This window comes from Pungitius pungitius, chromosome 2, assembly GCF_949316345.1.
Source record: "Pungitius pungitius chromosome 2, fPunPun2.1, whole genome shotgun sequence".
In the NCBI taxonomy this organism is placed as follows: Eukaryota; Metazoa; Chordata; class Actinopteri; order Perciformes; family Gasterosteidae; genus Pungitius; species Pungitius pungitius.
In genome coordinates, this window is record NC_084901.1 from 3,310,815 (window position 1) to 3,334,296 (window position 23,482).

The following is a 23,482-nucleotide window of genomic DNA, read 5'->3' on the forward strand; positions in this document are numbered from 1 at the left end:
TATATATATATATATACACAGTATGTGTGTGTGAAGCATGTAGAAAGCAAATACACATCCTCTACTTGAACACCAGATGTCACTGAAAGACCGTTTAGTGGTGAAAGCAAATACTGACAATGCAAAAAAACACCCTGTAGACACGATGGAGTAGAGACACCGTATACAATGTTAAACTGTCACATTGACTAAATTACAATCGTTATGTATCTACATTTTATTATTATATATCATCTTGCTGTGAAATAGTATTGAGCATATAGCAGAATTAGCATTGGTCCCAAAACTGTATCAAGGACTGCACTCATATGTAGACATTAAAAACACAGGTTTGGAGAGAACATGATAGTGTTTTTAATATGGAATTGTACATAAATAAGTTATACTTCGATTTACATTTTACTTATATTAAAACCCAAACTGGATGAATAGAACAACATCTGCAACAACTGAAACAATATATTTCCCGAGTACAAAACCATTCAAATCGTACCAGTATCTCCATAAATAAAAGTACCCAAAAGATACTCGGTCCTCATCTTTAAGTTAGTGTATTTCCCAGCAGCCCCTGAACGCATCACGACGCCCCGCCCCGACGACGCTCGTCAGACCAGGTGTCCGGTGTGTGATGCAGAAATCTGGCACCGTTTCTGTGAGCTACATCAGTGAATCCAGCACGACATGGCCTAACGCGATATGCATTCTCCGCGCGCTGTCACTGCCTCCTCTGAAATGCCGTTTTCTTCCGCCTCGGCTCCCTCGTCTTGTCAGAGAAATGAAGCGGGAACACCGTTAAAATGACGACTGACACGGGGAAGATAATTTGAGCTGTGCGTACGCGCGCGCGTCTGTGTTTTTAGCTCCGCTGGGGAGGGGAGGAAAAAAAAAAAAAAAAGCTAACGGTTGAGCTAGCCAGGCAGCTAGCTCACAAGCCCAACCGGCGGTTCGGAGTCGCGCGACCATGGCCGGGCTCATCAAGAAGCAGATCCTGAAGCATCTCTCCAGGTCAGTCCCGAGCTGCGTCAGCGGACCGGGGAGAAAAACGTCCAACTCTCAGACAGAAGTTAGCTAACGTTAGCTAACACCAACATATCACTTTAACGTCCATAACCCCCCCCCAACACACACACACACACACCCACCACCTCCCTCTGTTGTCTGTCAGGCGGTCAGCTGCAGTTTCAGTTGACGTAACCCTCGCCGACCCGAGAGCCGTGGCTAATGGCCGCAGCTAACCTGCTAACACCGGCGTTCACTTAGCCAGTGTGCGGGCTAATCCCTCAAAAGCTCGCCGGAGCTGGTGGAACCGGTTTAAGTGAGTGTAGGGGGGGGGGGGTCTGATTGTCAAAAACGACAAGGACGAGTAGTTGGTAGCTAATACGACACTGAAGGCAGCGCAAACCACACTAGTCTGAGAAAACCAGACCTTCATTTGACATGAATATGGCTTTGCGTTTGAGATGGGCCAATTCTACCTGGTGCACGTTTGTCTACGAGCTTAAACCCTGCTCACCTGGCCTTTTCAGTGGTGTGCCCCCCCCCCCCCCTCCTTCTTTTCTGAAACCGCACAGACCCCAACACACACACACACACACACACACACACACACACACACACAAAAAAGACACAGGATCATTAGAGAAGGAAATTACGTGTCTTGTCACCTCAATCAATCAGACTTTCCAGCATGTTGTGGCACTAACAAACATCCTTTTAATCTACTTTGTGATAAATGGACCTATTATTGGTTCAGGATCTGCTTAAATTGCACTATACTACATGCTGAGTAGCCCACCCCCCCCACCCCCTTTTCTGTAATGCTTTACTGCTACAGGCAGCATCAGCTTGACATGCATTATTTATTCTTTTCCACTGTCCGTCAAGGGACTTTCAAAGGACCACTTCCTTGTTTTTCGTTCCAGAGGCCGAGCTTGGAACCCAAAATGTCAGATGTCGCGTTTTCGTTGCAGGTGGACCGCTGTTGACTCATTTGTGGCTTGATTGAATTCTCACTTGGCAAACTCTTTTTTTGCCGTGTTTTGGGCTTTGTCCTTCAAACCGTAGCACATTGTCAATTTTGTCTGCTTTGTTTCCAGCACACAACCTTTGTTGTCCACTACCCTAAATGATATGTGTGTGTGTGTTGAGGCAATGCACAGCTGTGTCTGTGCACGCCCTCAGCAGCATTGGCGTCGACACTGACGGGAAATGACCGGAAGAGTAACGGCGACGTCATCGCCCCGAGGTCTCGTCTTCTCTGATCTTCTTTGTGTCAGCTGATTGATTGTCATCGCAAAAAGGCGCTGGCGTCGGAGAGAGCCGGGTCAGCCCCCGCAGTACGGCTGCCGATGCGGTAGATCCTCTCGCTTTGGATGATCACATTCGGGGATGGGTTAAGGATTTTTGTCTCCTCGCTCGTCGGCACCAGCCGGGAACAGTTATTGCACTGCCCGCCACATGACTCATCCCCCCCCACGCTGCTTTTAGGTGTGCTTTGACAACTACTAAGTGATGTTGTGGGTGTCGACGTGTCTGCTCAAACGCCAGGCTCAATGTTTCGCAGAAGACAAGCGTCCGTCCAATAGGAGCCTTCTGGAGTCTCCTCGAAAGCTCATCGCAGAGTGTGATCCTCCTCTGGCATGAAGCCTTCGCTGTTAGGCATGCAGGGCGTTTTATTTTCTTTCTGCAACGTGTACAGTTAGAAGGATGTGTGTGTGTGTGTGTGTGGCTTTTCATTTGCAAGGATGGGTTTGTCAATACGTTGGGTAGGAGTTGTCGGCAGGCATTTGTTCAGTGGTTTCTTAATGGGAGAGTGCATCAGCGAAGAAAGGTTGAAACTCCCGGAAGCCCCCCGGGAGTGATTAGATGACAAGGTGTGTTTGTCTGCATCGCCGACAGATTTAGATTATCGACAGCGCCGTGGCCCACCGCCATGTTCTCTCACGCAGACAGACGCACGCTGATGTTGACGGATGGTGAAACGCAGTCAGACTCTTCATTCTCTCTGCTTTGTCCCCTGTGAAAGAGGTTGCCTTGCTTTCTCAGAGAGGTTAAAAGGTCACAGGCTTAACTGGTGGATAATACACAGGAGACTCTACTTTGTTTTAAGGGCTGGTCTTGTGATAGAAATACAGAATCCCCACATGGAGCTCTTTTAAAGACATTAATGTCAACTGATTACGTCTGTTCTACTTTTCCTCCAACCGTCCTTTGCCATTATTTGTAAGCTGCTAAACATTTCTAACAGTGACTGTCTTTTACATTGACATTAACTATTGTTTGAATTGATGGATCATTTTCCCGTGATTTGCTGTATAAATGTATAAATAAACTTTAAATGCCCTTTTCCTGATAAATGGCTAGTTATCCGTATATAATGAAATTACAAGTATTTAAAGTAGAGAAAAGCAGCAAATCCTGACATTATAGAAACTGTATTCAACCTTTGAGATGACTTGTTCTCTAACAAAAGCCCCCCCCCCCCGCCCCTCAGAGTTCATATTTCTTGACACAACCACGAAAAATGTCGTCAAAATGTCCTTTTCCATACCGCTCTGATATCCGACTTCTTATTAACGCCACGGGACCACTGCGCAGTCTCCATCCACAGTCCCAACGGAATGTGGAAGTCCAAACGTTTGCCCGATGCCCATAATGCAAAGCTGTTGATGGACAAACGGACACATAATGAGGCCGCTGAGGTGCAAAAGGTCATCACTGGCTTCTAATGGAAAGAGTTCACGACCTGAGAGGTTAGAGCCTCACAATCAGGCTGGTATGTGAGGCTCAGTTCTCATCCTGTCAGTCCGCTTTTAGCAATGGAGTTTGATGTATTAAAGGCGCGTTTGTTTGTTGGAGATCTCGGGGCCGCCACGTGAATGTCTTCTTTTTAAAAAATGTTTTTAATGTTCAATCGGTAAAGAGGAGACAGCGGGGCCGTTTTCAACCGCTAGGAATCGTGATGACGCATCACCGTGATGGACTCCATCGTCTCCAGTGTGACGGCGCACTGCTGGTCAGAAGGCTATTATGGCATGAGTCACAATCCTGTGTGTGTGTGGCTTTTGAGCGGCTACGGGCCATGGAGCCCCATTTGCTGCTGTCTTACCGCCATCTTCACCTGGCTTCTTCTCGTGGCTGGTCTTTGCACCGTCTCCTCCTGGTCACCAATATTCCAGCATTTACATACATACAGAGACATAAACTCCACTTTGACGGGTCCCCTTCGTGTGGCGTTGTTGAATAGTTCACGTGAATTTGTGCACAGCTGTAGATGTTTGTGTGTAGCACTCGTGCTGGTATGTGGGCTGGGAAGTAATTAATATAATCATTATGAGAGGTAACGCAGTCTTTTTTAAGCAACTGACACGGACACTCTGCAAAGAGCTTTTAATGTGAGGTTGAGATGGCATCAACATGTTTGTCTTCTCTCCATGTTGTGTGCCCTTGACCAAGGCATCTTTCTTTTTGGTATATCAGTAAAGAAAACCAAAGGATTTTCCTCCTTCTTGTGCTCTTTTGGGGGGAAAAAAAACGGTGAAGCTGGACCTTTTTAGATGATACAGTTGTAAATGGGTCAAACTTCAGCAGATCATATCTCCAAGAAGATGGTTTAATTTTACATGAATGTTGGGTGACGATTGGAGACGACAGCAACAGATGATAAAGAAACCGTTTTGCCGATGGTCCCTAAGAAATATAATTCATCTAACGAGCCAATAAAACCAGATTAAAGGAAACTATTGGCTGAGGAAGTTGATTCCTATAAAACATTAGAGGCTCGCGTTGAAGTCGATTTACAGCCATCGTGTTAAAAAAAAGGAAACAATGTTTTATGGAACACTTTACAAGACATCTAATTGAAGTCGTTTGCTTGTCTGGGTGCCACATTCACCACGGGCGTCCCGTACGCTTCGGTCAGAGTTTCTGTTGGTTTTGTTGATTGCTCTAAAGTCCCTCGCCACTCATTGCAACTCCACCGTTGACACCACTGAGCCAGTGAATGATTAAGAGGCCGATTTTAAATGCCGCATTCTCCATTCTTGTGTTGGAGCCAAAAGCCCCCTCTGCTTGGTCAAATAAGCACTGGCCAGAATGAATGTGGCAATAGCCACTCGTAAATCCCACAGGATTGGTCTCCTCTATTTGTCTCTAGTTTCTGCCTCTCTCCTCCCCACCGCCTGGTTCTCTGATTTGAGTCACTCTCGCCATCTTCCCTTCAGGCTCATCCCTCTTGCCTGCGTTGATGTCATCGGGCCACGCCGCGAATGCACCGTCACGGCAGGAAAAAAAGAAAAAAAGAGGGCGTCTCTGTTTCCATCCACGGACGCAGACTGAAGTGTCCCGCAGACAAAGGGAGCCGCACATGAGTAGTTTGAGCTGGTTAATTTATAATCTTTTTTGGGTGCTGAGCGGTTAGTTTTCCTTCCTAGAGGGCAGACACGCCCCCTCTCTCCGGCCGGTCCCGACCTCCCCCGTGGGCCTGGATCAGGTCCAGTGAGCTTGGCCCTGCCGGCTGGAGTAATGGCGGATGACAGACAGAGATGAGTGTGCGTGTGAACCCGACACCCTCTCTGCCTCTCGGCTGCTCTTCGGTGTTATTCAGCTCATTTAGCCTTGATATTAGACGGCGGATCAACATGTTATCACGGCGTTGGTTTATTTATGACTTTGGAAGAAGGGCAAAGGAAGCATGAGGGGGAGGGGGAGGGGGGGCAGCCCAGGTCGGCGGATACTTGATCGGCAGCAGGAATGAATATTTCACTGCTCACATGGCTGAGAACGCCGCCCGTCTGACGTGGTGCTGTTTACGTGCACACCGTGTGAGCACATCACATCATCCGTGCGAGAGAGTGATGTTTTTTTTTATTATTATAATTTTCCGGGTCCTCTGCTGCTGAATAATTAACACGTTGAACTGCAAGACAATCCGACACGGCCTGGAGAAGCTGTTCACAGGCATTTCACAACCCGGGATCCCACCTCGCTTTCTTACATAAGCATGGCCGCAGGCCGCGAAGGAATCCCTTTGTCTGCCCCGACAGAAACTGAGCGACACGATCACACAACGACCAACGATTGAAAAGAGTTTCAAAAGCCTTTATTGTGATAAAAAATAGTTATTAAGCTGATCAGCTCATGGCATAATCCATCGTTTTACCCAGAAAAGGGTTGGGACGGTTGATATCGGATCAAATCCTTACCTTTTAAAGGTATGTGCGTGCGTGTGTGTGTACTGTGGGGGAGGAGCGGGGAGTAGGTGATGAACCTCAGTATTGAAATATTTTGATATTATTATATTTTCTGATGCTTTTAACATATTTGTTGTGTGGCAAAAAGTAAATTTGCTAGCCTCATTTGGCAAAGGTGTTGAGTGTCAAGGCTTCATTAAACGCTCATAAGGACAAAAAGAATAATCAGCTTTGTAGTGCTGCTAATGTGCTGTTGACCAGTTACAAACATTCCCATCCATCGCTATGGTGATTTGAGCACATTAGCACACATTCCTTGCAGCATATCCGAGCCACTGCCCTAGTAAATTGCTAAAACGTTTGGTCTGTAGTCTCTGCTAAGACAATCCGTTCGCTTTGTCAGTGTTGGCTGCAAAACTCCACGACGACGGAGTTCAAGTTTCCACATGCAGGATGGGGGCTGTGCTCCTCTCCCCCGGCCGGAGAATGTGAAGTCAATAGCATCCTCTGTCTGAGACTTCCCGGGGTCCATAATCCATCTAGGATCGGCCCACTCGCCTAACTATTAACCAATAACCGGGCTGTGAAACCCTCGGGTCATGGACCATATTTAGGCCAAAGAGTAAATGGACTAAACACACACTGACACCGAGGTTGTAAGAATCAATACAAACTCGTACTTTTTAAAGTATTTGCTTATGATGATGCGTGAGACTTGAGGACACTTTGTCCTGTATGTTATTCTGCAAATGATCCTGAGCTCTGACATGAACCCATGTCTGACCTTACGGAGCACTTACTATTCCTCCTCACTAGGTACCATCCTGTCAGCTCTCTATCCTTCCTTCTTTAATTCCTCTTATAAATAAATCACTTTTATAGTTTGGACTGTCGTCATCATATTAAGTAGGAACAAAGCAAACAATTAGTGTGAATTCAGATAAAACAAATCTTTTGAAGGCAAGTTTAAATGTATGCAACATTTCCACCAATTGTCTCATAGTATCACTTCAACAGCCCTATAACCATTATTAAAGTTATAGAGTTTTCTTTGTGTTCTTGGATATGATTCATTTTGATATGAATAGCTTGCTTGAGAAAACAGTATTGCCTAATAATCACTAGAATATTTTTAAAAGTGTGTGTGTGTGTCTAGGTGTTGCATTGGCATCCCTCTGTTCCTCCCAAAACACTAACCGTTGTGTGTCTGTTTGACGTCTGCTTTGCCAGAAACCTGTTTATTTTAAATATTATACAATAGTCTACTTCTCCTCCATGCACCTCGTAGGTTTGCTAAGAACCTGTCGCCGGATAAGATCAACCTGAGCACGCTGAAGGGGGAGGGTCAGCTGACTAACCTGGAGCTGGATGAGGAGGTTCTCCAGAGCCTGCTGGACCTGCCCACCTGGCTGGCCATCAACCGAGTGGAGTGCAACAAGGCGGCCATCAGGGTGAGGCCACCCGCTGCATGCGGACGTTGTAGCTTTTAAGAAGGGCAACTTGACAAAAAAAGCATTTTTGTTTTGTTATTATTAAAAAATAAAAAGTTGTTATGCTAAGCTAACGCATGCATGCTGTAGCATGTGTACACATAAAACTGCTATCTTATCTAAGCAAATAGGCACAAAGATGTCAATTGTATGCTATAAAACTTTATTAGTTGCTGCACACACACACACACGCACGCACGCGCTCTGCTGGAGCTGACTGATGCCTGCGACGTGGTCACCGTGGTCCTGGTATGAGAGCAGACTCTGACACTCCCTGGAAACAGTGAATTGAGGCGCGTGCAGTAGTTTCCTTCGTGACTTGGACTTTGCTTCTGACCTCTCCACGTCGCCCTTTTTTCCTCCTCCACCTCACGCCAGACTGTCGCTCTGTTCTGAACCCTCGCTGCCATTACTCGGCGTGAAACCTGTATCTGCTGTGTCATTTGCCACTGTTGCGACAGTAATACCCCAAAAAATTATATAAGTATTCCTCAATGAACAGTGTACCATTGTTTGAAAAAAAAAAAAAGAAGAAAAAAAAGAACTGATGTGTATCTCACTTCCTCACTCTTTACATCCCCTTCTCTTCTGTGTGTCTTCTTGTCACGGAGGAGCCACAGTCTCCCCTCTTTATTTTAAAAGACTGACTAAAGATAAATAAATAAATAAAAGCACATCCACCGACGTACGCTGCAACAAACGTCTCGCTCTGAAGACTTAAAGTGACGGACCTGCGCCAGACCCCCCATACCGCCCTCTGTGGGCATTTTCTATGACGGACGCGAGTAAATTGTGTCTCTTAATTAAATTGGAGCCGCAAAATTCTCGATTGACGACACAGCGAAGCGCTGCAAGTGAACATGGGCGCTTAATCTCTTTTTGGTTTATAATTTGACACCGGCTTGAGTCGATGAGGCGGCGTGTTGAGGATTAATGGAGCTCTGCAGCTCCGCCGTCATGTCTAGACTCATTGCTTTTATTCGTCGCTGAGCTAACCTTTTTTTTTTTTTTGTCTCGCTGGGATTCTGAGCCCAAACGCCGGCTGAATGGGTCTGAATACTAAAAGCTGCTGTTCTGTTTTCATCCACAGATACCATGGACCAAGTTGAAGACTCACCCCATCACCTTGGTAAGTTTCACCCACTACCCCCGTTTCCCACTTAATCAGAAAGAGGCCATTGAGATGGTTGATGTTTCTTTATTGCAATTCAAATCATCAAAATCTTAAATAATTGCCATTTTACATGAGCTCCACCACCAACGCTGCGGCGTAATTTAAACTCGTGGTCCGTCAGGCGTTCACAAGGTGAACAGCAGGAAGCCGCTGAAGGTGTTGTAGTAATAGCTGTCGTCGAAGACCGCCCTGTTGGCGTAGAGCTGCACGTACACGCTGTCGCCCGCCTCCAGCTGCACCACCGCCGCGTTGGTGGCGCTGTCCTGGGTGTCCTTGGCCACGGTGCCCCACGTCGACACCATCTTCTGGCTGTTCATCATCAGCGACACCACCGAGTTGGGCTGCCCGGCGTTGTTGTTGTACATGGTGTAGCTGAAGTAGTACATCCCCCGGGCCATGGCGGTGAAGATGCCGGTGGCCGGGTTGTACCCGCTGCCGATGTTGGAGAGGATCCGTTGGTACTTGACCGGCGTGTCCTGCCCGAAGGGGCCGATCGAGGTGCCCAGAGCGGCGGAGAAAGCCATCTGCGTCGAGCTCAAAGACGAGTGGTCCACCAGGGACTTCAGCTGCACGTCCTGAGCCTGGTTGATCTTCTCGAGGGCCTGCGCCTGGTTCTTGTAGTACTGCAAGCTGGCTTCCACGTTGGCCATCTTCTGCGTCATGGCGCCCAGGTTCAGCTCCAGCCTGGCCTGTGTCTGCGTCACGGCTTCCAGCTTCTCCCCCATGGCTGCCACGGCGCCGAGCAGGGCGCAGGTGTCGGGCTGGCACACGGCCATGCTGGACCCGCTCCCCAGGTGACTGTAATTCCCAGAGCTCAGGCCGCTGGAAACCGACAACAACAGAAGGAATAGACGCTCCATTTCTTTGACGCTCGTACGGACGCAGAAGCAGGATGCTTCTTTTTGCGTGTGGTCCCCTCCGTCCTCGTCTATATACGCTCCCCCGGAACCTGGGGTCCGGCACCGCCTCGACGCGTTATGCAATACGCAACAAACGTATCAGTGGGACACAAAACTATCGCAAAGGATGTTATCAAACGTACATCGCGATTATCAGGGCCACATAATGCGAGGCTATAATGATGAAAAGGTGGTACAAAATCACTTTGTTGACTCATCCATTAGTCCCTATACTGTTCAACACAATGTTATCACACCGCCAACAGTAGCATGGCAATATTCAACAACATTGGGAAAAGTAAGACAAGCCCCGAAAGGTGGCAACAATGGAATGTCAAGAGTTTTATTAATTTGAGAATAAGTCATTTCGAGGTGTTTTATCTCGATTGAGTGAGTGATGCGTAGGCGGCCTCTACTTCAAAAAGGGCAAAGCAGGGTACAGCGAGATATTTTATCCATTTGTCGTCCACTGTAACGTTGTACACAAGAGGTGCAGATTAGATGACTAATGGAGACGAAACACACAGTAAAAACGTTGCCACAGCATTCTGACAATTCATTTCCGTTACATATTCATCCAGAGGAGCTATTTCACACTCTGTGCTTCTGTTGGGGGGGTTTCAATGTATTATGTCATCAGAAAAATAGCAAATTATCAATTTAAAATTGATTTGTCGGCTCAAATTCCTATTTAAAGTTTTCTTTAATTAAATTGACTTTCATGAGTATAACTTGTGAGGTCATACAGGTGTGTGCTTCTCTTAATGTGTGGTGACTGCAGCAAAAAAAGGTTTAACAAACGAAAAAATATATAAAATTCTAAGACATATCATTTCTGCTTTTAGAAATGTTCCGATCACACAAGTCACCTGCGTAGCTACTAGAATGTAATTCTACTTATCGTATGATATATAATAACTATAACTATCTAAACTGAATGGGTAGAAATAAAAAAAGCCTGAAGTCCTTGGTGTTGAAGCTCAGCGTGTGACTTGCAGTCTCTGGACAAAGTGGTGATGGAGATGAGTACCTGTGACGAGCCCCGTCCCCCCAACGGCCCGTCTCCCATTGCAACCGCATCAGGACAAAGGTGAGCGCCGCTCTGGTTTCTTTGGTGCTTCGTGTGGCTCCATTATCTGCCTCCTGGAGGGAAATCCTTTGGCTCCTTTTTGCTTTTTGCATATCAGAATCCGCAAGTCGAGTGAGGCACGCAATAAACTATACGGTCACCGTTTATTATGGGGTTGACAGTTTATTTCACTTTATTTAGCTTTGCTGCTGTGGTACTTTTCTTTTTAAAAATTGGTCTGAGAAGAAAACAAAGTTCTTATTGACTATAAATATCTGGGCAGCTCTAAAAGAAAGTTTGCTGCACCAGTTTGACTCTTATGACTCACCGTCAAAATTAAGACTAATGAACATGATGATGAATTGCACCCTGTTGCTAGGCACCACTTACCGGCTTTGTTTACGTAACTTTCTCTCCAGTGAATACGGCTTTGCTGAGAAGGTGGTAGAGGGGATGTCACTGTCCATCAACTCCATTGTCATCCGGATCAGTGCCAAGGCCTTTAACGCCTCCTTTGAGCTCTCCCAGCTGCAGGTGTACAGCGTCAACACCAGCTGGAGCATCGGCGACCTGCGATTCACCCGCATCCAGGACCCTCAGAGGGGCGAGGTCCGTGTTTTTATTTGAAAAAGACATCTAGGATGTGTTTTTTTTTTATTCATGGTGTTTTACATCCCCTGTCTGGTTCAGATCCTGACGTTTAAGGAGATCAGTTGGCAGATGATACGCATCGAGGCCGACGCCATCCAGAGCGCCGAGCATGAGATGCTGAGCGCCCCCATTCGCCTCATCACCAACCAGTCCAAGATCCGAGTCACACTCAAGAGACGGGTTAGTCACAAAACAAACAAATACACACACACACACACACACACACACACACACACACACACACACACACACACACACACACACACACACACACACACACACACAGAGTTCAGTTTCATAGAATCATTCACTTTATGAAATTTGAGGGACCAGCCTACATAAAGGAACTCCCTTCTTTCTGTGAACAATAATCCCTTCTGTGTGGAGGCTGCAGGGCCAACAGCAGTGATTCAGCATTTAAACAATGCATCGCCACTAAGGTCTGTCTGGCAGATGTGGAGATTAGATATGATGTCCTTTGAGGTCTGTGAAAGCAATTAACTCTTATTTTATTTATTCTATTGTATGCACTTCAAATGTTGGACGATAAAGGAATTTAACCCACGAGTGTCGTGTTTACGGGAGCTCTCGGGCCACCTGCATAATGCATTATTCTCGTTCTGACCCAGATTAAGGACTGTAACGTGGTGGCCTCAAAGCTGATTCTCATCCTGGACGACCTGCTGTGGGTGCTGACCGACTCCCAGCTCAAAGCCATGGTGCAGTACGCCAAGTCGCTCAGCGAGGCCATGGAGAAGTCCACGCAGCAGAGGAAGAGCATGGCCACAGAAGACCAGGTGCGCATGTGAATGCCCCAATTTCACAAGCCTTGTCATGGTCTGATGCCATCTGTTGTCATATTGGCATAACACACTGATCTTTGTCTCTGTTCCTCTCGCTGTCTTTCAGCACCTCCTAGCTTTCGCTCCCTGAACACAAACACTCACTAACTGTGCAGACATTAGCTGTGTCTCAAACTCGCTAGGCTGCATCCTTAAGGACGCATTTGCTCAATATTTACGATTTGGTCCGATGCGCCATCTACTGGACAAATCCAGTATTGCACGATACAGCAGTTGACCCCCTCTGACGTCTAACAATAATGAGAAACACACCACAAGCATCCATGCATTAATCTGTCTGCTTACCTCTGTTGCTGCTCTCCAGGTGTCGGCGGCTCCACCCTCAGCCCAGCAGGTGCGCACCCAGCAGGCGTCCACAGCAGCGGAGCAGAGTGCGACCATGGCCAAGCTGTTCAGCGCCTACGACGTATGCGAGACCTCCCACCACCTCCAGATCACGCACCTCGACCTGCACATCTGCGACGACATCCACGTTAAGGACAAAGGTAGCAAATGTGATCTCCATTACGCAGACACGTATTAAGTTAGAGACACACAAGCATTACTCTATAAAGCTTGGACTTGACTATTTTTCGGTTTCTTCTGTGCAGTGAGCAATAAGAGGATTACGGGTGGAGCCATGCAGCTCTCCTTCAGCTCCATCACTCTGGACTACTACCCTTTCCACAGAGCAGGTGTGAATCCCGCGTTGATGCCGGCACGACGCTCCTGTGATATAACCGCAACCTCCGGGTGCCTCCTGGACCTTCACTACGACCACCCCCCCCCCTCCCCGCATTCAGTCCGCACGTTTCAACGCTCTTCCTCCTCACCAGGTGACAGCTGTGTCCACTGGATGCACTACAGCGAGGCCACCAAGACCAGAGAGGGCTGGGCGAGAAATCTGCTCGACGAGTTCAACTCCAACGTAGAGATGTTGAAGAGCGCCGTTCGGGACCACCAGGGCCCGGACCCCGCGCACGGCTCCCCGCAGCACGGTGAGCGCGCACGCCCTCAGGGCCGTCGCACTGCTGTGGAATGTCCTGGTGTGTGCGCGCACACACACACACATACACACATCATCCCTGTGGATTTTTCTGTCCTCCAGTGTCCCTTAGGGACGATGTGTATGGGCCTCTAGGAAGTCAGGACAGAGCAGGAGGAGAAGGAGGAGTAGGGCTTAGGGAGGCAGCGGGAGAACTCCTAGAGCGGAGCGCAAACACACAGCCTCCGGCCCAGTGCTGCTGGTGCCTTGAGCCAGGTACCTCGGTGTATGTGCGCACAACCGGGTGCGGTGGTGCACAGTTTGGGGGGGTTTTTGTGCGAGGCACAAGGGTTTTTATCTGAGAACTGGGTGTTTTCTGTTTGTCTCTCCCCCCCCTTTTATCATTTTATTTCCGTCTCTTTCTGAATCTTTTATGTCTCTCTCCAGGTAAGATAAGCACCTCCTCCAGCGCCTCCTTCAGTCCTCCTCTTCCTCAAAGCCCCAAGACGCAGCTTATGTCCAGCTCTGTTGTTCTCAGGATTGCTGACTTCAGCATCTATCAGGTCACTGCAGACGCACTTTGGCACACACACACACTCCCACACACACATACTCCCGTCCGTGTTTGGATTCACAGAGTACATCCTCTTCACTGCTCTCCGGTTGTGACGGACGCTTTGTGTGTTTGCAGGTGTCGACCGCGGACCAGCGGCGCTCCAGCCCCAAGACCATGATCTCCTGCAATAAGAAGTCCTTGTACCTTCCCTCAGAGATGCCGGCCATTCACGTTGAGTTCACGGAGTACTACTTCCCCGATGGAAAAGACTACCCAAGTGAGTGTTCTGTGTGTGTGTGTGTCATTGTAGAAACGTTCGTCCTGTAAGTAGGAGGGGCTTAGCTTTCTTTTCTCTCCATCCGTTTGGGTCTACTCAGTCACTGACTGAGGGACATTGATTTTCTTAACTACGGCCATTATTCTGAAAGAGGAATGGCCCAATTAATTCATGCTGTGGACTTCACCTGGATTCACTCCCAGCACTGTACATGCATTAAACACTTTTTTTCCTTCTTTTGTGATTTCTCAAATGTCTCATTCCTCCCTCCTTTGTGTGACTAAAGAATCCGTAACTCAACGTCTCTCACCCCTGCCCCTCCAGTCCCGTGTCCTAACCTGTACGTCCAGCTGAACGCCCTGCAGCTGGTTCTGGATCCTCGCAGCCTGGTGTGGATCAACCTGTTCGCTCTGGACCTCAGGCAGAGCCTGGAGCAGTTCATGGAGATCTACAAGCTCAGCGACTCGCAGAAACCCGAGGAGCACGTCGACATCAAGGTCGACGGCCTCATGCTCAAGGTGAGGGAGGGGGGCGGGGGGTGGGGGGGGTGTCTGCAGAAAGCTAGACACGTGACCTGTCCGGGTTTGAAAAGCGTGGAAGGAGTTCTCCTTGAACTCTGATTTTGATCTTCTCTACGCTCCACTAGGTGGTGATTCCCATCGACCGGGACGCCTCCTGTCCCGCCGATCTGCCCCGCTCCGTCTCAGTGCAGACCTCCGAAATGGTGGCAACGAACACCCGGCACCCGGCCAACTGCACCCGCTCGCACCTGGAGGCCCTGCTGCAGGCCTTCGAGGAGGAGCCCTTCTTCTCTCACGATTTTTCCTCATTCCCTCGCTCCTCCTCCTCCGTACCGCTCCTCCACCATGTCTTCCAGCGCCACGCTCACGAGCAAGACACCAAGCTCCACGACATCTACCGCGGCCTGGTGGCGCCCACGTTGGGCACGGACGCCCTCAAGATGCCGGCCGCCACCGACTTCTGGGCGTTGCACTTTGCCCAGTTCTGGGTGGACTACGAAGGCACCCGAGGGGGCAAAGGGCGGCCGCAGCCCTTCGTGGAGTCCTTCCCTCTGACTGTGTGGGCCACGCAGCCCGCCAAGATCGTCCAGCACCAGGAGAAGCTCAGGTGCGTCGCTGGATCAGGTGTCTCCAGGAGCACGTCCGGGGAGGCCGTGGCGCGGCTGCAGAGGAAGCGGTTGTTGAAGGACTACTACAGCACTGAAGCGCACAATGCAGCGCCGCCTCCCAGCAACGGACTCCATAAACCCCTCTCGTTGGAAAGTCTGCCCTCCTCCTCTTCTTCTTTGTTGTCGTCAAGTAAAGATGCAAATGTGCACATATTGGTGCATGTGCAGAAGCATTTAAGTGCCCAGGTATGTCTTTTGTCTGTCATAGGTGCACTGGGCCCTTTTTTGCTCTGAATGGATAGAGCAGCAATGTGGGGACGAATCAACGTGCGAGTCATGGTGGATGTCTTGGTTGTTGCTCGTCAGATTTAATGCTGCACTTTAATGCTAAAATGATTTTCAAATGGTTTGATGTGCTTATTCACCTCTTAAATTGTTAACCTGGCTACAAAGAAAGAGATTTATCAATGATTACAATGAATATTTGCAACAGCAGTTCATATTAATTTGTAATCTTAATGAATGAAAAGTTAACCCATTGCTTCTTTAATGTATTGACATGCGTTTTGATAACCGCTTTGGTGTGTGTGTGTGTCTGTGTGCGTGTGCAGGTGAGCCACCGGCAGTATGTGTTTCTGATGAAGCTCCAGCGCAGCATCAAAGCCCTGCAGCAGACGCTGCAGCAGGACCTGGAGAAGATGAGCTCCAAGAAGGACCGGAAGGATCCCTCTCATGATCCCGGGGAGCCCTTCACCGTCTGCCTAGGCCTGCTGCTGAAAAGCGCAGAGGTGTCCCTGCTCCTGAAGCCCGTCCCCCTCCCCGAGGGCTCGGGCTCCCCGCTGGGGTCCGATCTCTCGCCGTCAGAGAGCCGAGGAACTTTGGACGCGGGAGAGGTCGCGGAGAAGGGGAGTGAAGGCGCCGGGCCCGAGGGAGGAGCAGCAGCAGCCAAGGCGGCGAGCACCGTCGACCAGCTGCTGTGTGGCGACAGGATGGGGGGCGGAGCCACGCACAGCCCCGCCCCTCTTGTCCCCAGCTACGCTCCGGCTGCGCGGCGCGACTCGAGTCACAACGCGTCGGCGGACGAGGCGACTTTGAGCAAGAGCTCCGGGAGGCGGAGTTCCGATGAAGGGGGCGGGATGGCGGTGGAGGGAGGAGAAGATGCGGGAGCCGGCCTGGACTCCAAGATGCCAAAGTCGATATCCAGGTACTCGGCTAATCAGACGGAAAGGAAGTTCTTTTGTACCACCATAGATGTTAAAGAAACTAATTGTCAAGGTTTTCAACTTACAGGGGATTCCGTTATTTTCCGCCGCTCAACTCAAAGTAATCATTCGCTACGGTTAATAGATTTAATAACTGATTCGGTCTGTTCTTCCCTGTCGATGACGTGTTTCTCTCTGATTAAGTCTCTCTTCCTGAACACAAGAGCTGTGCGTTAAACGAACGAGTGTTTGTCACTTCTCATATCCACCACTCCCTATTCTAATCGTTCCTAAACCCTTTCACTTTTCTGCATCTTAACCTCTCCTTTAACCTTTGCTGGGTGTGTGTGTGTGTTTTCTCTCTACCAAGGAAAGGAAGTTTGTGTGTTGTTTCCGATCTCCTGAGCTCCTCAAACTCCAGCAGATCCACCTCCCTTTATTCCATGTCAAACATGTAAGGCACTGGATCTGTGTCTAGCCGTGTTGATGGCCGTGCGTGTGTCTGTGTGCGAGTGTTGCTTTTTGTCTTGATGATCCCCCGGATGAGAACAAATGGCGCTCATGCATGTTTGCATGCGTGCATGACACGCCGGTCCTCGTCTGCGTGTTAAATGAGAGTTGTGTTTGTTTACCTGTTGGGATGAAAAAACAAGCTCTGTGTTTGGCTTTTTTTTTTGTCAGCCTTGTGTTCTTAGTTTTTTCAGGAGCCATTTTGATTTTTAACCGTTGAGTGAGTTTTTCCTCATTTTGTTTCTTGAGCTCAGAGGGACGGCACACTTCTGTTCTGCTAACGTGACCTTAAACAACACCACACTAAGGACTAAAGCTAGATTTAAGCCATTATTTGTAGAGTAAGCTGTGTCGGCTCTCTGCTTGGCGCCAGCAGCAAATCCCCATCAGATACGACAAAATAAAAGCACTGTGTCCCGTTTTGCTTTTTTTTTTTTTCCTCTTTACATGTAGCCATCAATGTCACTGTCAGTCCTAAATCAGTCTGTTTCCTAAGCAGATTTCCAACCATACAGAAGCGTACGATTCACACGCTCTATGTCTTGTGTGGGTTGTAGTGGTCGTTTGATGCGCGACCGCTCCCAGTCCAGCCTGTCTGTGTCCTACAAGAACATGAAGAGCCCGTCCCTGCAGTCGCTGGACAACGTCTCCATAGACAGCTACCTGATGGAGGACGGAGACGGGTACAGTCTGCTGGAGAGAGGTGGGGCAAACCTTAATGCGCTCACAACACACAAGTGTACAGTGTGTAATTGATTATTTTCCTCCAGCATCGTTGATTTGTGGCTTTTATACGACCTCTGACAACCTTCTATAGGGGTCGATATGAAATAATCACATTTAATGGGAGGCACCAGCATGTGTTGACCAGCAGGTGGCAGCAGTGTGCTGATATGTCGATAGTGAACAGCGTTCACAGGGGAAGCTTCTTTAGTCATTTACATCAAAGGGAAGGGAATGACGAGGTAGTAGGAAAATTAAACCACACTAAAAGCTGCTCAGTCAAATGTGTGTCTTGTCTTTTTTAATAATGTTGATAATGTGCCTTTATCACGACAGATGACGTGTCCATCTCAGGCTTCAAGGATGGTGTCGGCGAACAGAGAGGCACAGAGAGCGCCGCCGAGGCTGCTATTGGTCAGGAGCAGGAGGGGGGCGTGTCCCCCGACACCGTCAGCGCCACCTCGCAGAGCACAGACGATCCCGCCAAAGATACAGTAAGATCCCAACACACCGTCCGGTCTCTCTAATGTTGTGCTTTGGTGCTGATGCTTCTTCTTCGTGCCTCTCCCCCAGGTGTCCGTGCTGGTGCTGAAGGTGCAGTCGGTGTGCGTGGCCATGGAGGCGTTTGGCGAGAGCACGGCCGTGGCGCTGGAGGTGGGCCGCGTCAGACCCAGCCAGCTGGGCAACGTCAGCCTGAGACAGTACCTCAGCAACCGCAGCCTGGGTAAGGAGGGTCAGGGACTTCCTGTGTGCGAGCCCCTCTGCACACATCTGTCCTGAAACCAAGCGCACTCCCATTCTACGCTGTGAGGCAGCGTTCTGGTATCGGTGTCATTTGTTTGCCGATTTAATATCAACGTAGATTGGACTTGGAACGTGCGGCACGGGGCTTTTAATAATTGATAGTATTCCGAGTTGCAACCAACTGCCTTTATGAATATTATCAGAGTAAAGAAATCCTCATGCGCCACTTGGCTAAACAAAAATTGGCAGATTACTGGAGTAAGAACAAGCTGCAACTATTTTCAAACTGAGCTGGTCGATTACATAGAACAAGTACAAGTGGGCTGCATCCTTTTCCCTTAGCCGGTCCAAACTAAAGCGGACGATAAAAGCAAAGAGACATCTGTTGAGATTTAAGCAAATTTAAAACTTGTGATGGTCGCTGGATGTCAAATCCTTTCACTGGTCCTTAAAGTAAGTTCAATAGGTTTTGAGTCATGGGCTGTTTGGTTGGACAAAGCGAGACGTTTGGCATCGATATGACGAATAATGACACTAGTCCGACTCCATAAATGTTTGCCACTATTTCAGGTGCACACACATTCACACACTAATGCAGGCAAACACCCACCCCACACCTCCCCCTCCTTTTCATTTACCCTGCCATAACTCCCCACAGGTATGGTGTGTTCAGTACCAATACCTGCTCAAAGCAGCCAAGGTAACTGCTGCGTGTTAATTCACCATCTGTAACGTGTGCGTGCGTGTGTGTGCCAGTGTGTTTTTTTCAGTTCTTTCTGTCAGATCTCATTTCAGACTCAAGACTTTTGCTCGCCGCTGTGCACTGCAGATGCACATAATGTGCTGCAATTCAAGTGATTACCTGAGGTGTGTGTGTGTGTGTGTGTGTGTGTGTGTGTGGCTGCTAATTTGGGTAATTATTTGCCACATTAGACCTTGAGAAAAGTGTGTGTGGCAACATTCAAACGAACTGCAACCACTTTGTGCAGACTGGCATTGACCCCCCCCCCCATCCTCCCATCCTCCCATTCGCTGCTGTCTAATTCCTCCCTCCCTCCTCCCTCATCTCTTCACTGCAGCAGACTTTGCAGTTTCAGTCCAGTGATTCAGGCAATGAGAGAATGCTGGCTTTCCCCACCTCTCATCCTATCTCACCAGAGCCGCCCCCCCTCCTCGCCTCGTTTTCTCTTTTCCTGCTCACTCTTCCCTCCAGCTCCTACTCCATCTTCCTGCTAATCCTCTGTCATTTAACACCCCCCCCCCCCCCCCCCTTACGCTTCACCTTTTCCTCCCTTCATCTTCCTCCCACTCTGGGCCATCTTTTCTCTTCCTCCTGTCTTATCATAGCCACTCAGTCCGTGGCTGCTAGCCCCCCCACCCCCCATTTTCCCCTATAGCTGCCCAGCATTGACCGAGAATGTGTTATTTTATCTGAGGTGTGTGTGTGTGTGTGTGTGTGGTACTAATCCTGTCCTGGCTTTCCTTCAGAGTGCATATTAAAGGGAAGTGACGCCCTTCTCACAGTCATCATGAGAAGATCTTTCTCGGAGTGGTCATGCCATGCCGAGTGTTTCTCCTGTTGAAAACTTGTGGTTGCTGGCCCAGTTTGTGTGGATGGAGGGTTTGAATGACCCCCCCCCTCCCACCCACCATCGTCTCGCCACTAAACCAACTTTTCCTCAATACTTAGTGACTCCTGTTATCCCGTTTCCTCGGACATCGCTGCCGTTCGGAGCTTCAGCTCTGCCCATCTTTTTGTAATGTCTTTCTCTTTTTTTCAGCGCGCTTTGCTCTTTCTTTGTTTCCTCTTTGTGAAACTTTTGCTTCCTTCATCCTTAACCGTAGTTTGAACCTGACCTTAACATGCACCCTTCTTAAAAGCAGGTAGCTAAATTACACCACATACACACTACTACAATCCTCATTTAACTGGATCAAATCAAACTAAATGCGGTCAGTAAGTATATCACACAAACAAAGGTGATTTGGGGCTTTATAAAATGTAATTTTGCCTGCTGACCTCAGATTTTGTTCCTTAGAATTTGGTCTTAACGACTCATCTGATTCAATAAAATAAATTCTATACAATTTAGGGCGGGTTTGCAAATTAAAATATTTCAATAGTGAGGAAAGAGATGAAAATGAAAAAGTGATTTTGGATCTTAACTACCGGATCTCTGGAACCAATGCTGATGTTCATATTCCAAAGATTTTAACAAAACCACGTATTGCAACGTAAACATAGACATGACAGGCAGATGGTGTTACTACGAGTCATGTATTTAAAAAAACCTCAGACTCATAAATAGCCTCAGACCAAATTAGTTCTTTTCCGCAAATACCCCAATTAAAAATGTATTTCTCATTTTGCCCTATTTAAGAGTTTACTCTGCTAAAACTGTCCTTTAGAGATAAAAATGAGCCCTGGGGTGTATTTTAATGTCAGGTTTGTCGCGTATTCCAGCTGCACGCCATCTTGAACAGAACGCTAACCGGCGCCCTCTTCCCCCCCCCCCCCCCCTCCTCCCAGCCGGCGGCGATGTCGGCGCCGCGCCGCCCGGCGGCCTCCACAGCCCAGAGGTGCGCGCCCGCCTGGAGAGCGGGCCGTGCGCCGCCGCTCACTCCCCGCTGGCCGAGCGCAACGGCTTCCTGCAGCTGCGTCTCCACGGCTACCGGGCCGACTTCCTGATGTCCACGCTGCGCAACCTGGCCCACTTCCTGGAGGACGACTCGGCGCCGCAGGTGCTGCCCATGGAGATCAGCGTCCGGGACGCGCACGTCAACCTGAAGGTTAGAACTCGGGCACGTTTTGGAAGCTCCACGATGGTGTCACAGTCAGCAGGATGTTTGTCGTGTTGCAATAATGGCGTCCACAGCTCCAATTTGGTGTTTGATGACCTAGAAAGAGGTATTTTATCTTCACGGGTGAGTAAGTGCGCCGACGTGGACAAACATTTGCCCCCCCCCCCCCCCCCCTCGCCGCAGGACGACGGCCCGCGCGACAACCCCTCCGACTCGGAGCCCTCGCCCATCGCGCTGCGCGTGGACAGCCTCGTCATACACCGGAGAGACGACGGCTCCTTCTCCGTAGGAGGTGAGGATTCACCGCCCCTTTTGCGTAACTCGTCGCGTTGAGGTCCACCCACGCCTCCAAACTCCCCTCTGCCGTGTCTCCTCCTCGCAGTGGACGCGGCAGGAGAGGCCAAAGCCGCGGACGACGGCGCTCTGACGCCGGTCCCTGAGGTCGCGGGCGATGGCGGCGTACCGAAGGCGACGCAGACTCAGGCCCCGCCCACCCAGGCCCCGCCCACCAGCCCTCCTCCATCCGCCAGAGAAAAGGTAAGAAAAAGGAAAAAAATTCCCATGAAACCAGAAGCTCCCCACTGACTCCACCCTGTTTGTTACAGATGCTGGTGGAGGAAAACGAATGTTTAAAAGTGGAGCTGTCAAGAACCAAGATGGCGCTGGCCGAGGCTCAGATGGAGAAGGACTCGCTGCTGCACCGTATGAAGACCCTCAAAGTCAACAGCAGCTAGTCGCCGAGTCGAGATGCTTCAATGAGCAAAGATCTCAACTCTTGGGCGCTTTGGCGACTTCTGACTTTAAAATAATTCCCTCATAAAGCAATGCAGAGTTTGAGACTCAAAAATACACGTTTTTACATACAAGTCGTCTGTTTTATGTTCCCCATGTTGGACTGTCGAGGCTCTGAGGGGGTGGAAAACGTGTGCGTGTGTGCGTGTGTGTGCGATAGTCGTGCCGTACAGAAAACCCTTCCCAGACTATTCCTGTCGTGCAAAGGAAAACAAAAGAATCCCTGCTAATCTTTAGTCGAGCCTCAGACCCCAACGTATGAAGGAACACTGAATGTCAGATCTTCAGAGGAATGTCTCATTTTTTTTTTTTTTTAACCAAACAGAACGAAAAACTTGTAATTTAGTGCTTTCATATTCAGAGGGGACGAGACAAATCACTCTCGGCCCTCCCCACTGTGTACAGTGTACAGGAATGTGAACACGTGACTATTTTCTTCAGAGCTTTGAATGGTTAAGCTGTGTGTGTGTGTGTGTGTGTGTGTGTGTGTGTGTGTGTGTGTGTGTGTGTGTGTGTGTGTGTGTGTGTGTGTGTGTGTGTGTGTGTGTGTGTGTGTGTGTGTGTGTGTGTGTGTGTGTGTGTGTGTGTGTGTGTGTGTGTGTGTGTGTGTGTGTGTGTGTGCGTGTGCGCCAGAACAAGCATTTCATTACTAGTGGAGGATACATTTATGTCCGTCAGTTCCACAGCTTTGTTGGCAAAATGCTCCACAGTCTGTACCCCCCCCCCCCCCCCCCATCTTATTTTTCTATGTGTAAATAGCTACTTGACATGTGCAGCACTTTTAAAACTGAGGCACTGTAAATAAAACCACAACTGTGAGAGAGCAACAGTTGAGCTGAAGAGAGAAATTTAGAACACGTGTGCTCCCTTTTTAAAAAAGAATATAGAAATAAATGGCAGAAAAGGTGAATCGATGCACATTGACGCTGCCGGAGTGCGTGTGTCTTTATGTACATTTCTAATCTTCCATGTGTACCTTTTTTTTCATGGATAGTCAACCATATTTGCTGCTGCTTCATGAGGTGACGGGAAGCCCCGGAGTAAAGGTCATAAATCGACTCCCCAGTGGCGCCCACATGGCGCTGCACAAGAGACGTTTGGGTTTCAGTCCAGTTGTGCAGCGGCCGTAACGTGTACTTAAGCTCGGCCCAGTTCATTTCACCATCTTTCTTTCTGAGGTGAGTTGTGTTTCCTTGACATGAAACGCAACCGGTTCCGCCGCAACGACGCGGTTTCAACACTTGAAATGTCAGAAGTAGGATTTTAACACGATTGTTGTCTGAAGAATTTTGTTTTTGGGGGGCGAGAGGAAGATGTTCTGTTACATCTCGTCTTCATCACAGCCCTAGAGTGGAAAAAAACTGATTAAAAAAAAAGTAATAAGTTGTATTTTGTCTGTCAGCTGCCTGAATTCTGATGAAAATAAAGTATCAAATTTATGTTTCA

At 48.8% G+C, this 23,482-nt stretch overlaps 2 protein-coding genes across 6 annotated transcripts; one reads left to right on the forward strand and one right to left on the reverse strand.

Moving 5' to 3' along the window:
- The first annotated feature begins 534 nt into the window (after positions 1-534).
- bltp3b (bridge-like lipid transfer protein family member 3B) lies at positions 535-23,482 on the forward strand. Of its 5 annotated transcripts, none has more exons than XM_037460205.2 (24): positions 535-1,005; positions 7,480-7,642; positions 8,772-8,810; positions 10,753-10,844; positions 11,243-11,432; positions 11,514-11,654; positions 12,104-12,271; positions 12,642-12,822; positions 12,928-13,011; positions 13,153-13,314; positions 13,425-13,577; positions 13,749-13,864; positions 13,993-14,134; positions 14,459-14,652; positions 14,781-15,509; positions 15,875-16,467; positions 17,533-17,678; positions 18,035-18,192; positions 18,272-18,422; positions 19,101-19,142; positions 20,973-21,232; positions 21,428-21,536; positions 21,627-21,781; positions 21,850-23,482. In XM_037460205.2, the coding sequence occupies exons 1-24, from the start codon at positions 962-964 to the stop codon at positions 21,976-21,978; spliced, it is 4,341 nt and encodes a 1,446-aa protein (XP_037316102.2). In that variant the 5' UTR covers positions 535-961; the 3' UTR covers positions 21,979-23,482. The 5 variants fall into 5 exon arrangements, with proteins under 5 accessions (XP_037316102.2, XP_062415811.1, XP_037316100.2 ...); XM_062559827.1 differs by lacking the exon at positions 13,425-13,577 and adding an exon at positions 16,836-16,919; XM_037460203.2 differs by lacking the exons at positions 13,425-13,577; positions 19,101-19,142 and adding an exon at positions 16,836-16,919.
- LOC119210387 (collagen alpha-2(VIII) chain-like) lies at positions 8,844-9,776 on the reverse strand. Its single transcript, XM_037460308.2, has one exon. The coding sequence runs from the start codon at positions 9,713-9,715 to the stop codon at positions 8,981-8,983; it is 735 nt and encodes a 244-aa protein (XP_037316205.1). The 5' UTR covers positions 9,716-9,776; the 3' UTR covers positions 8,844-8,980.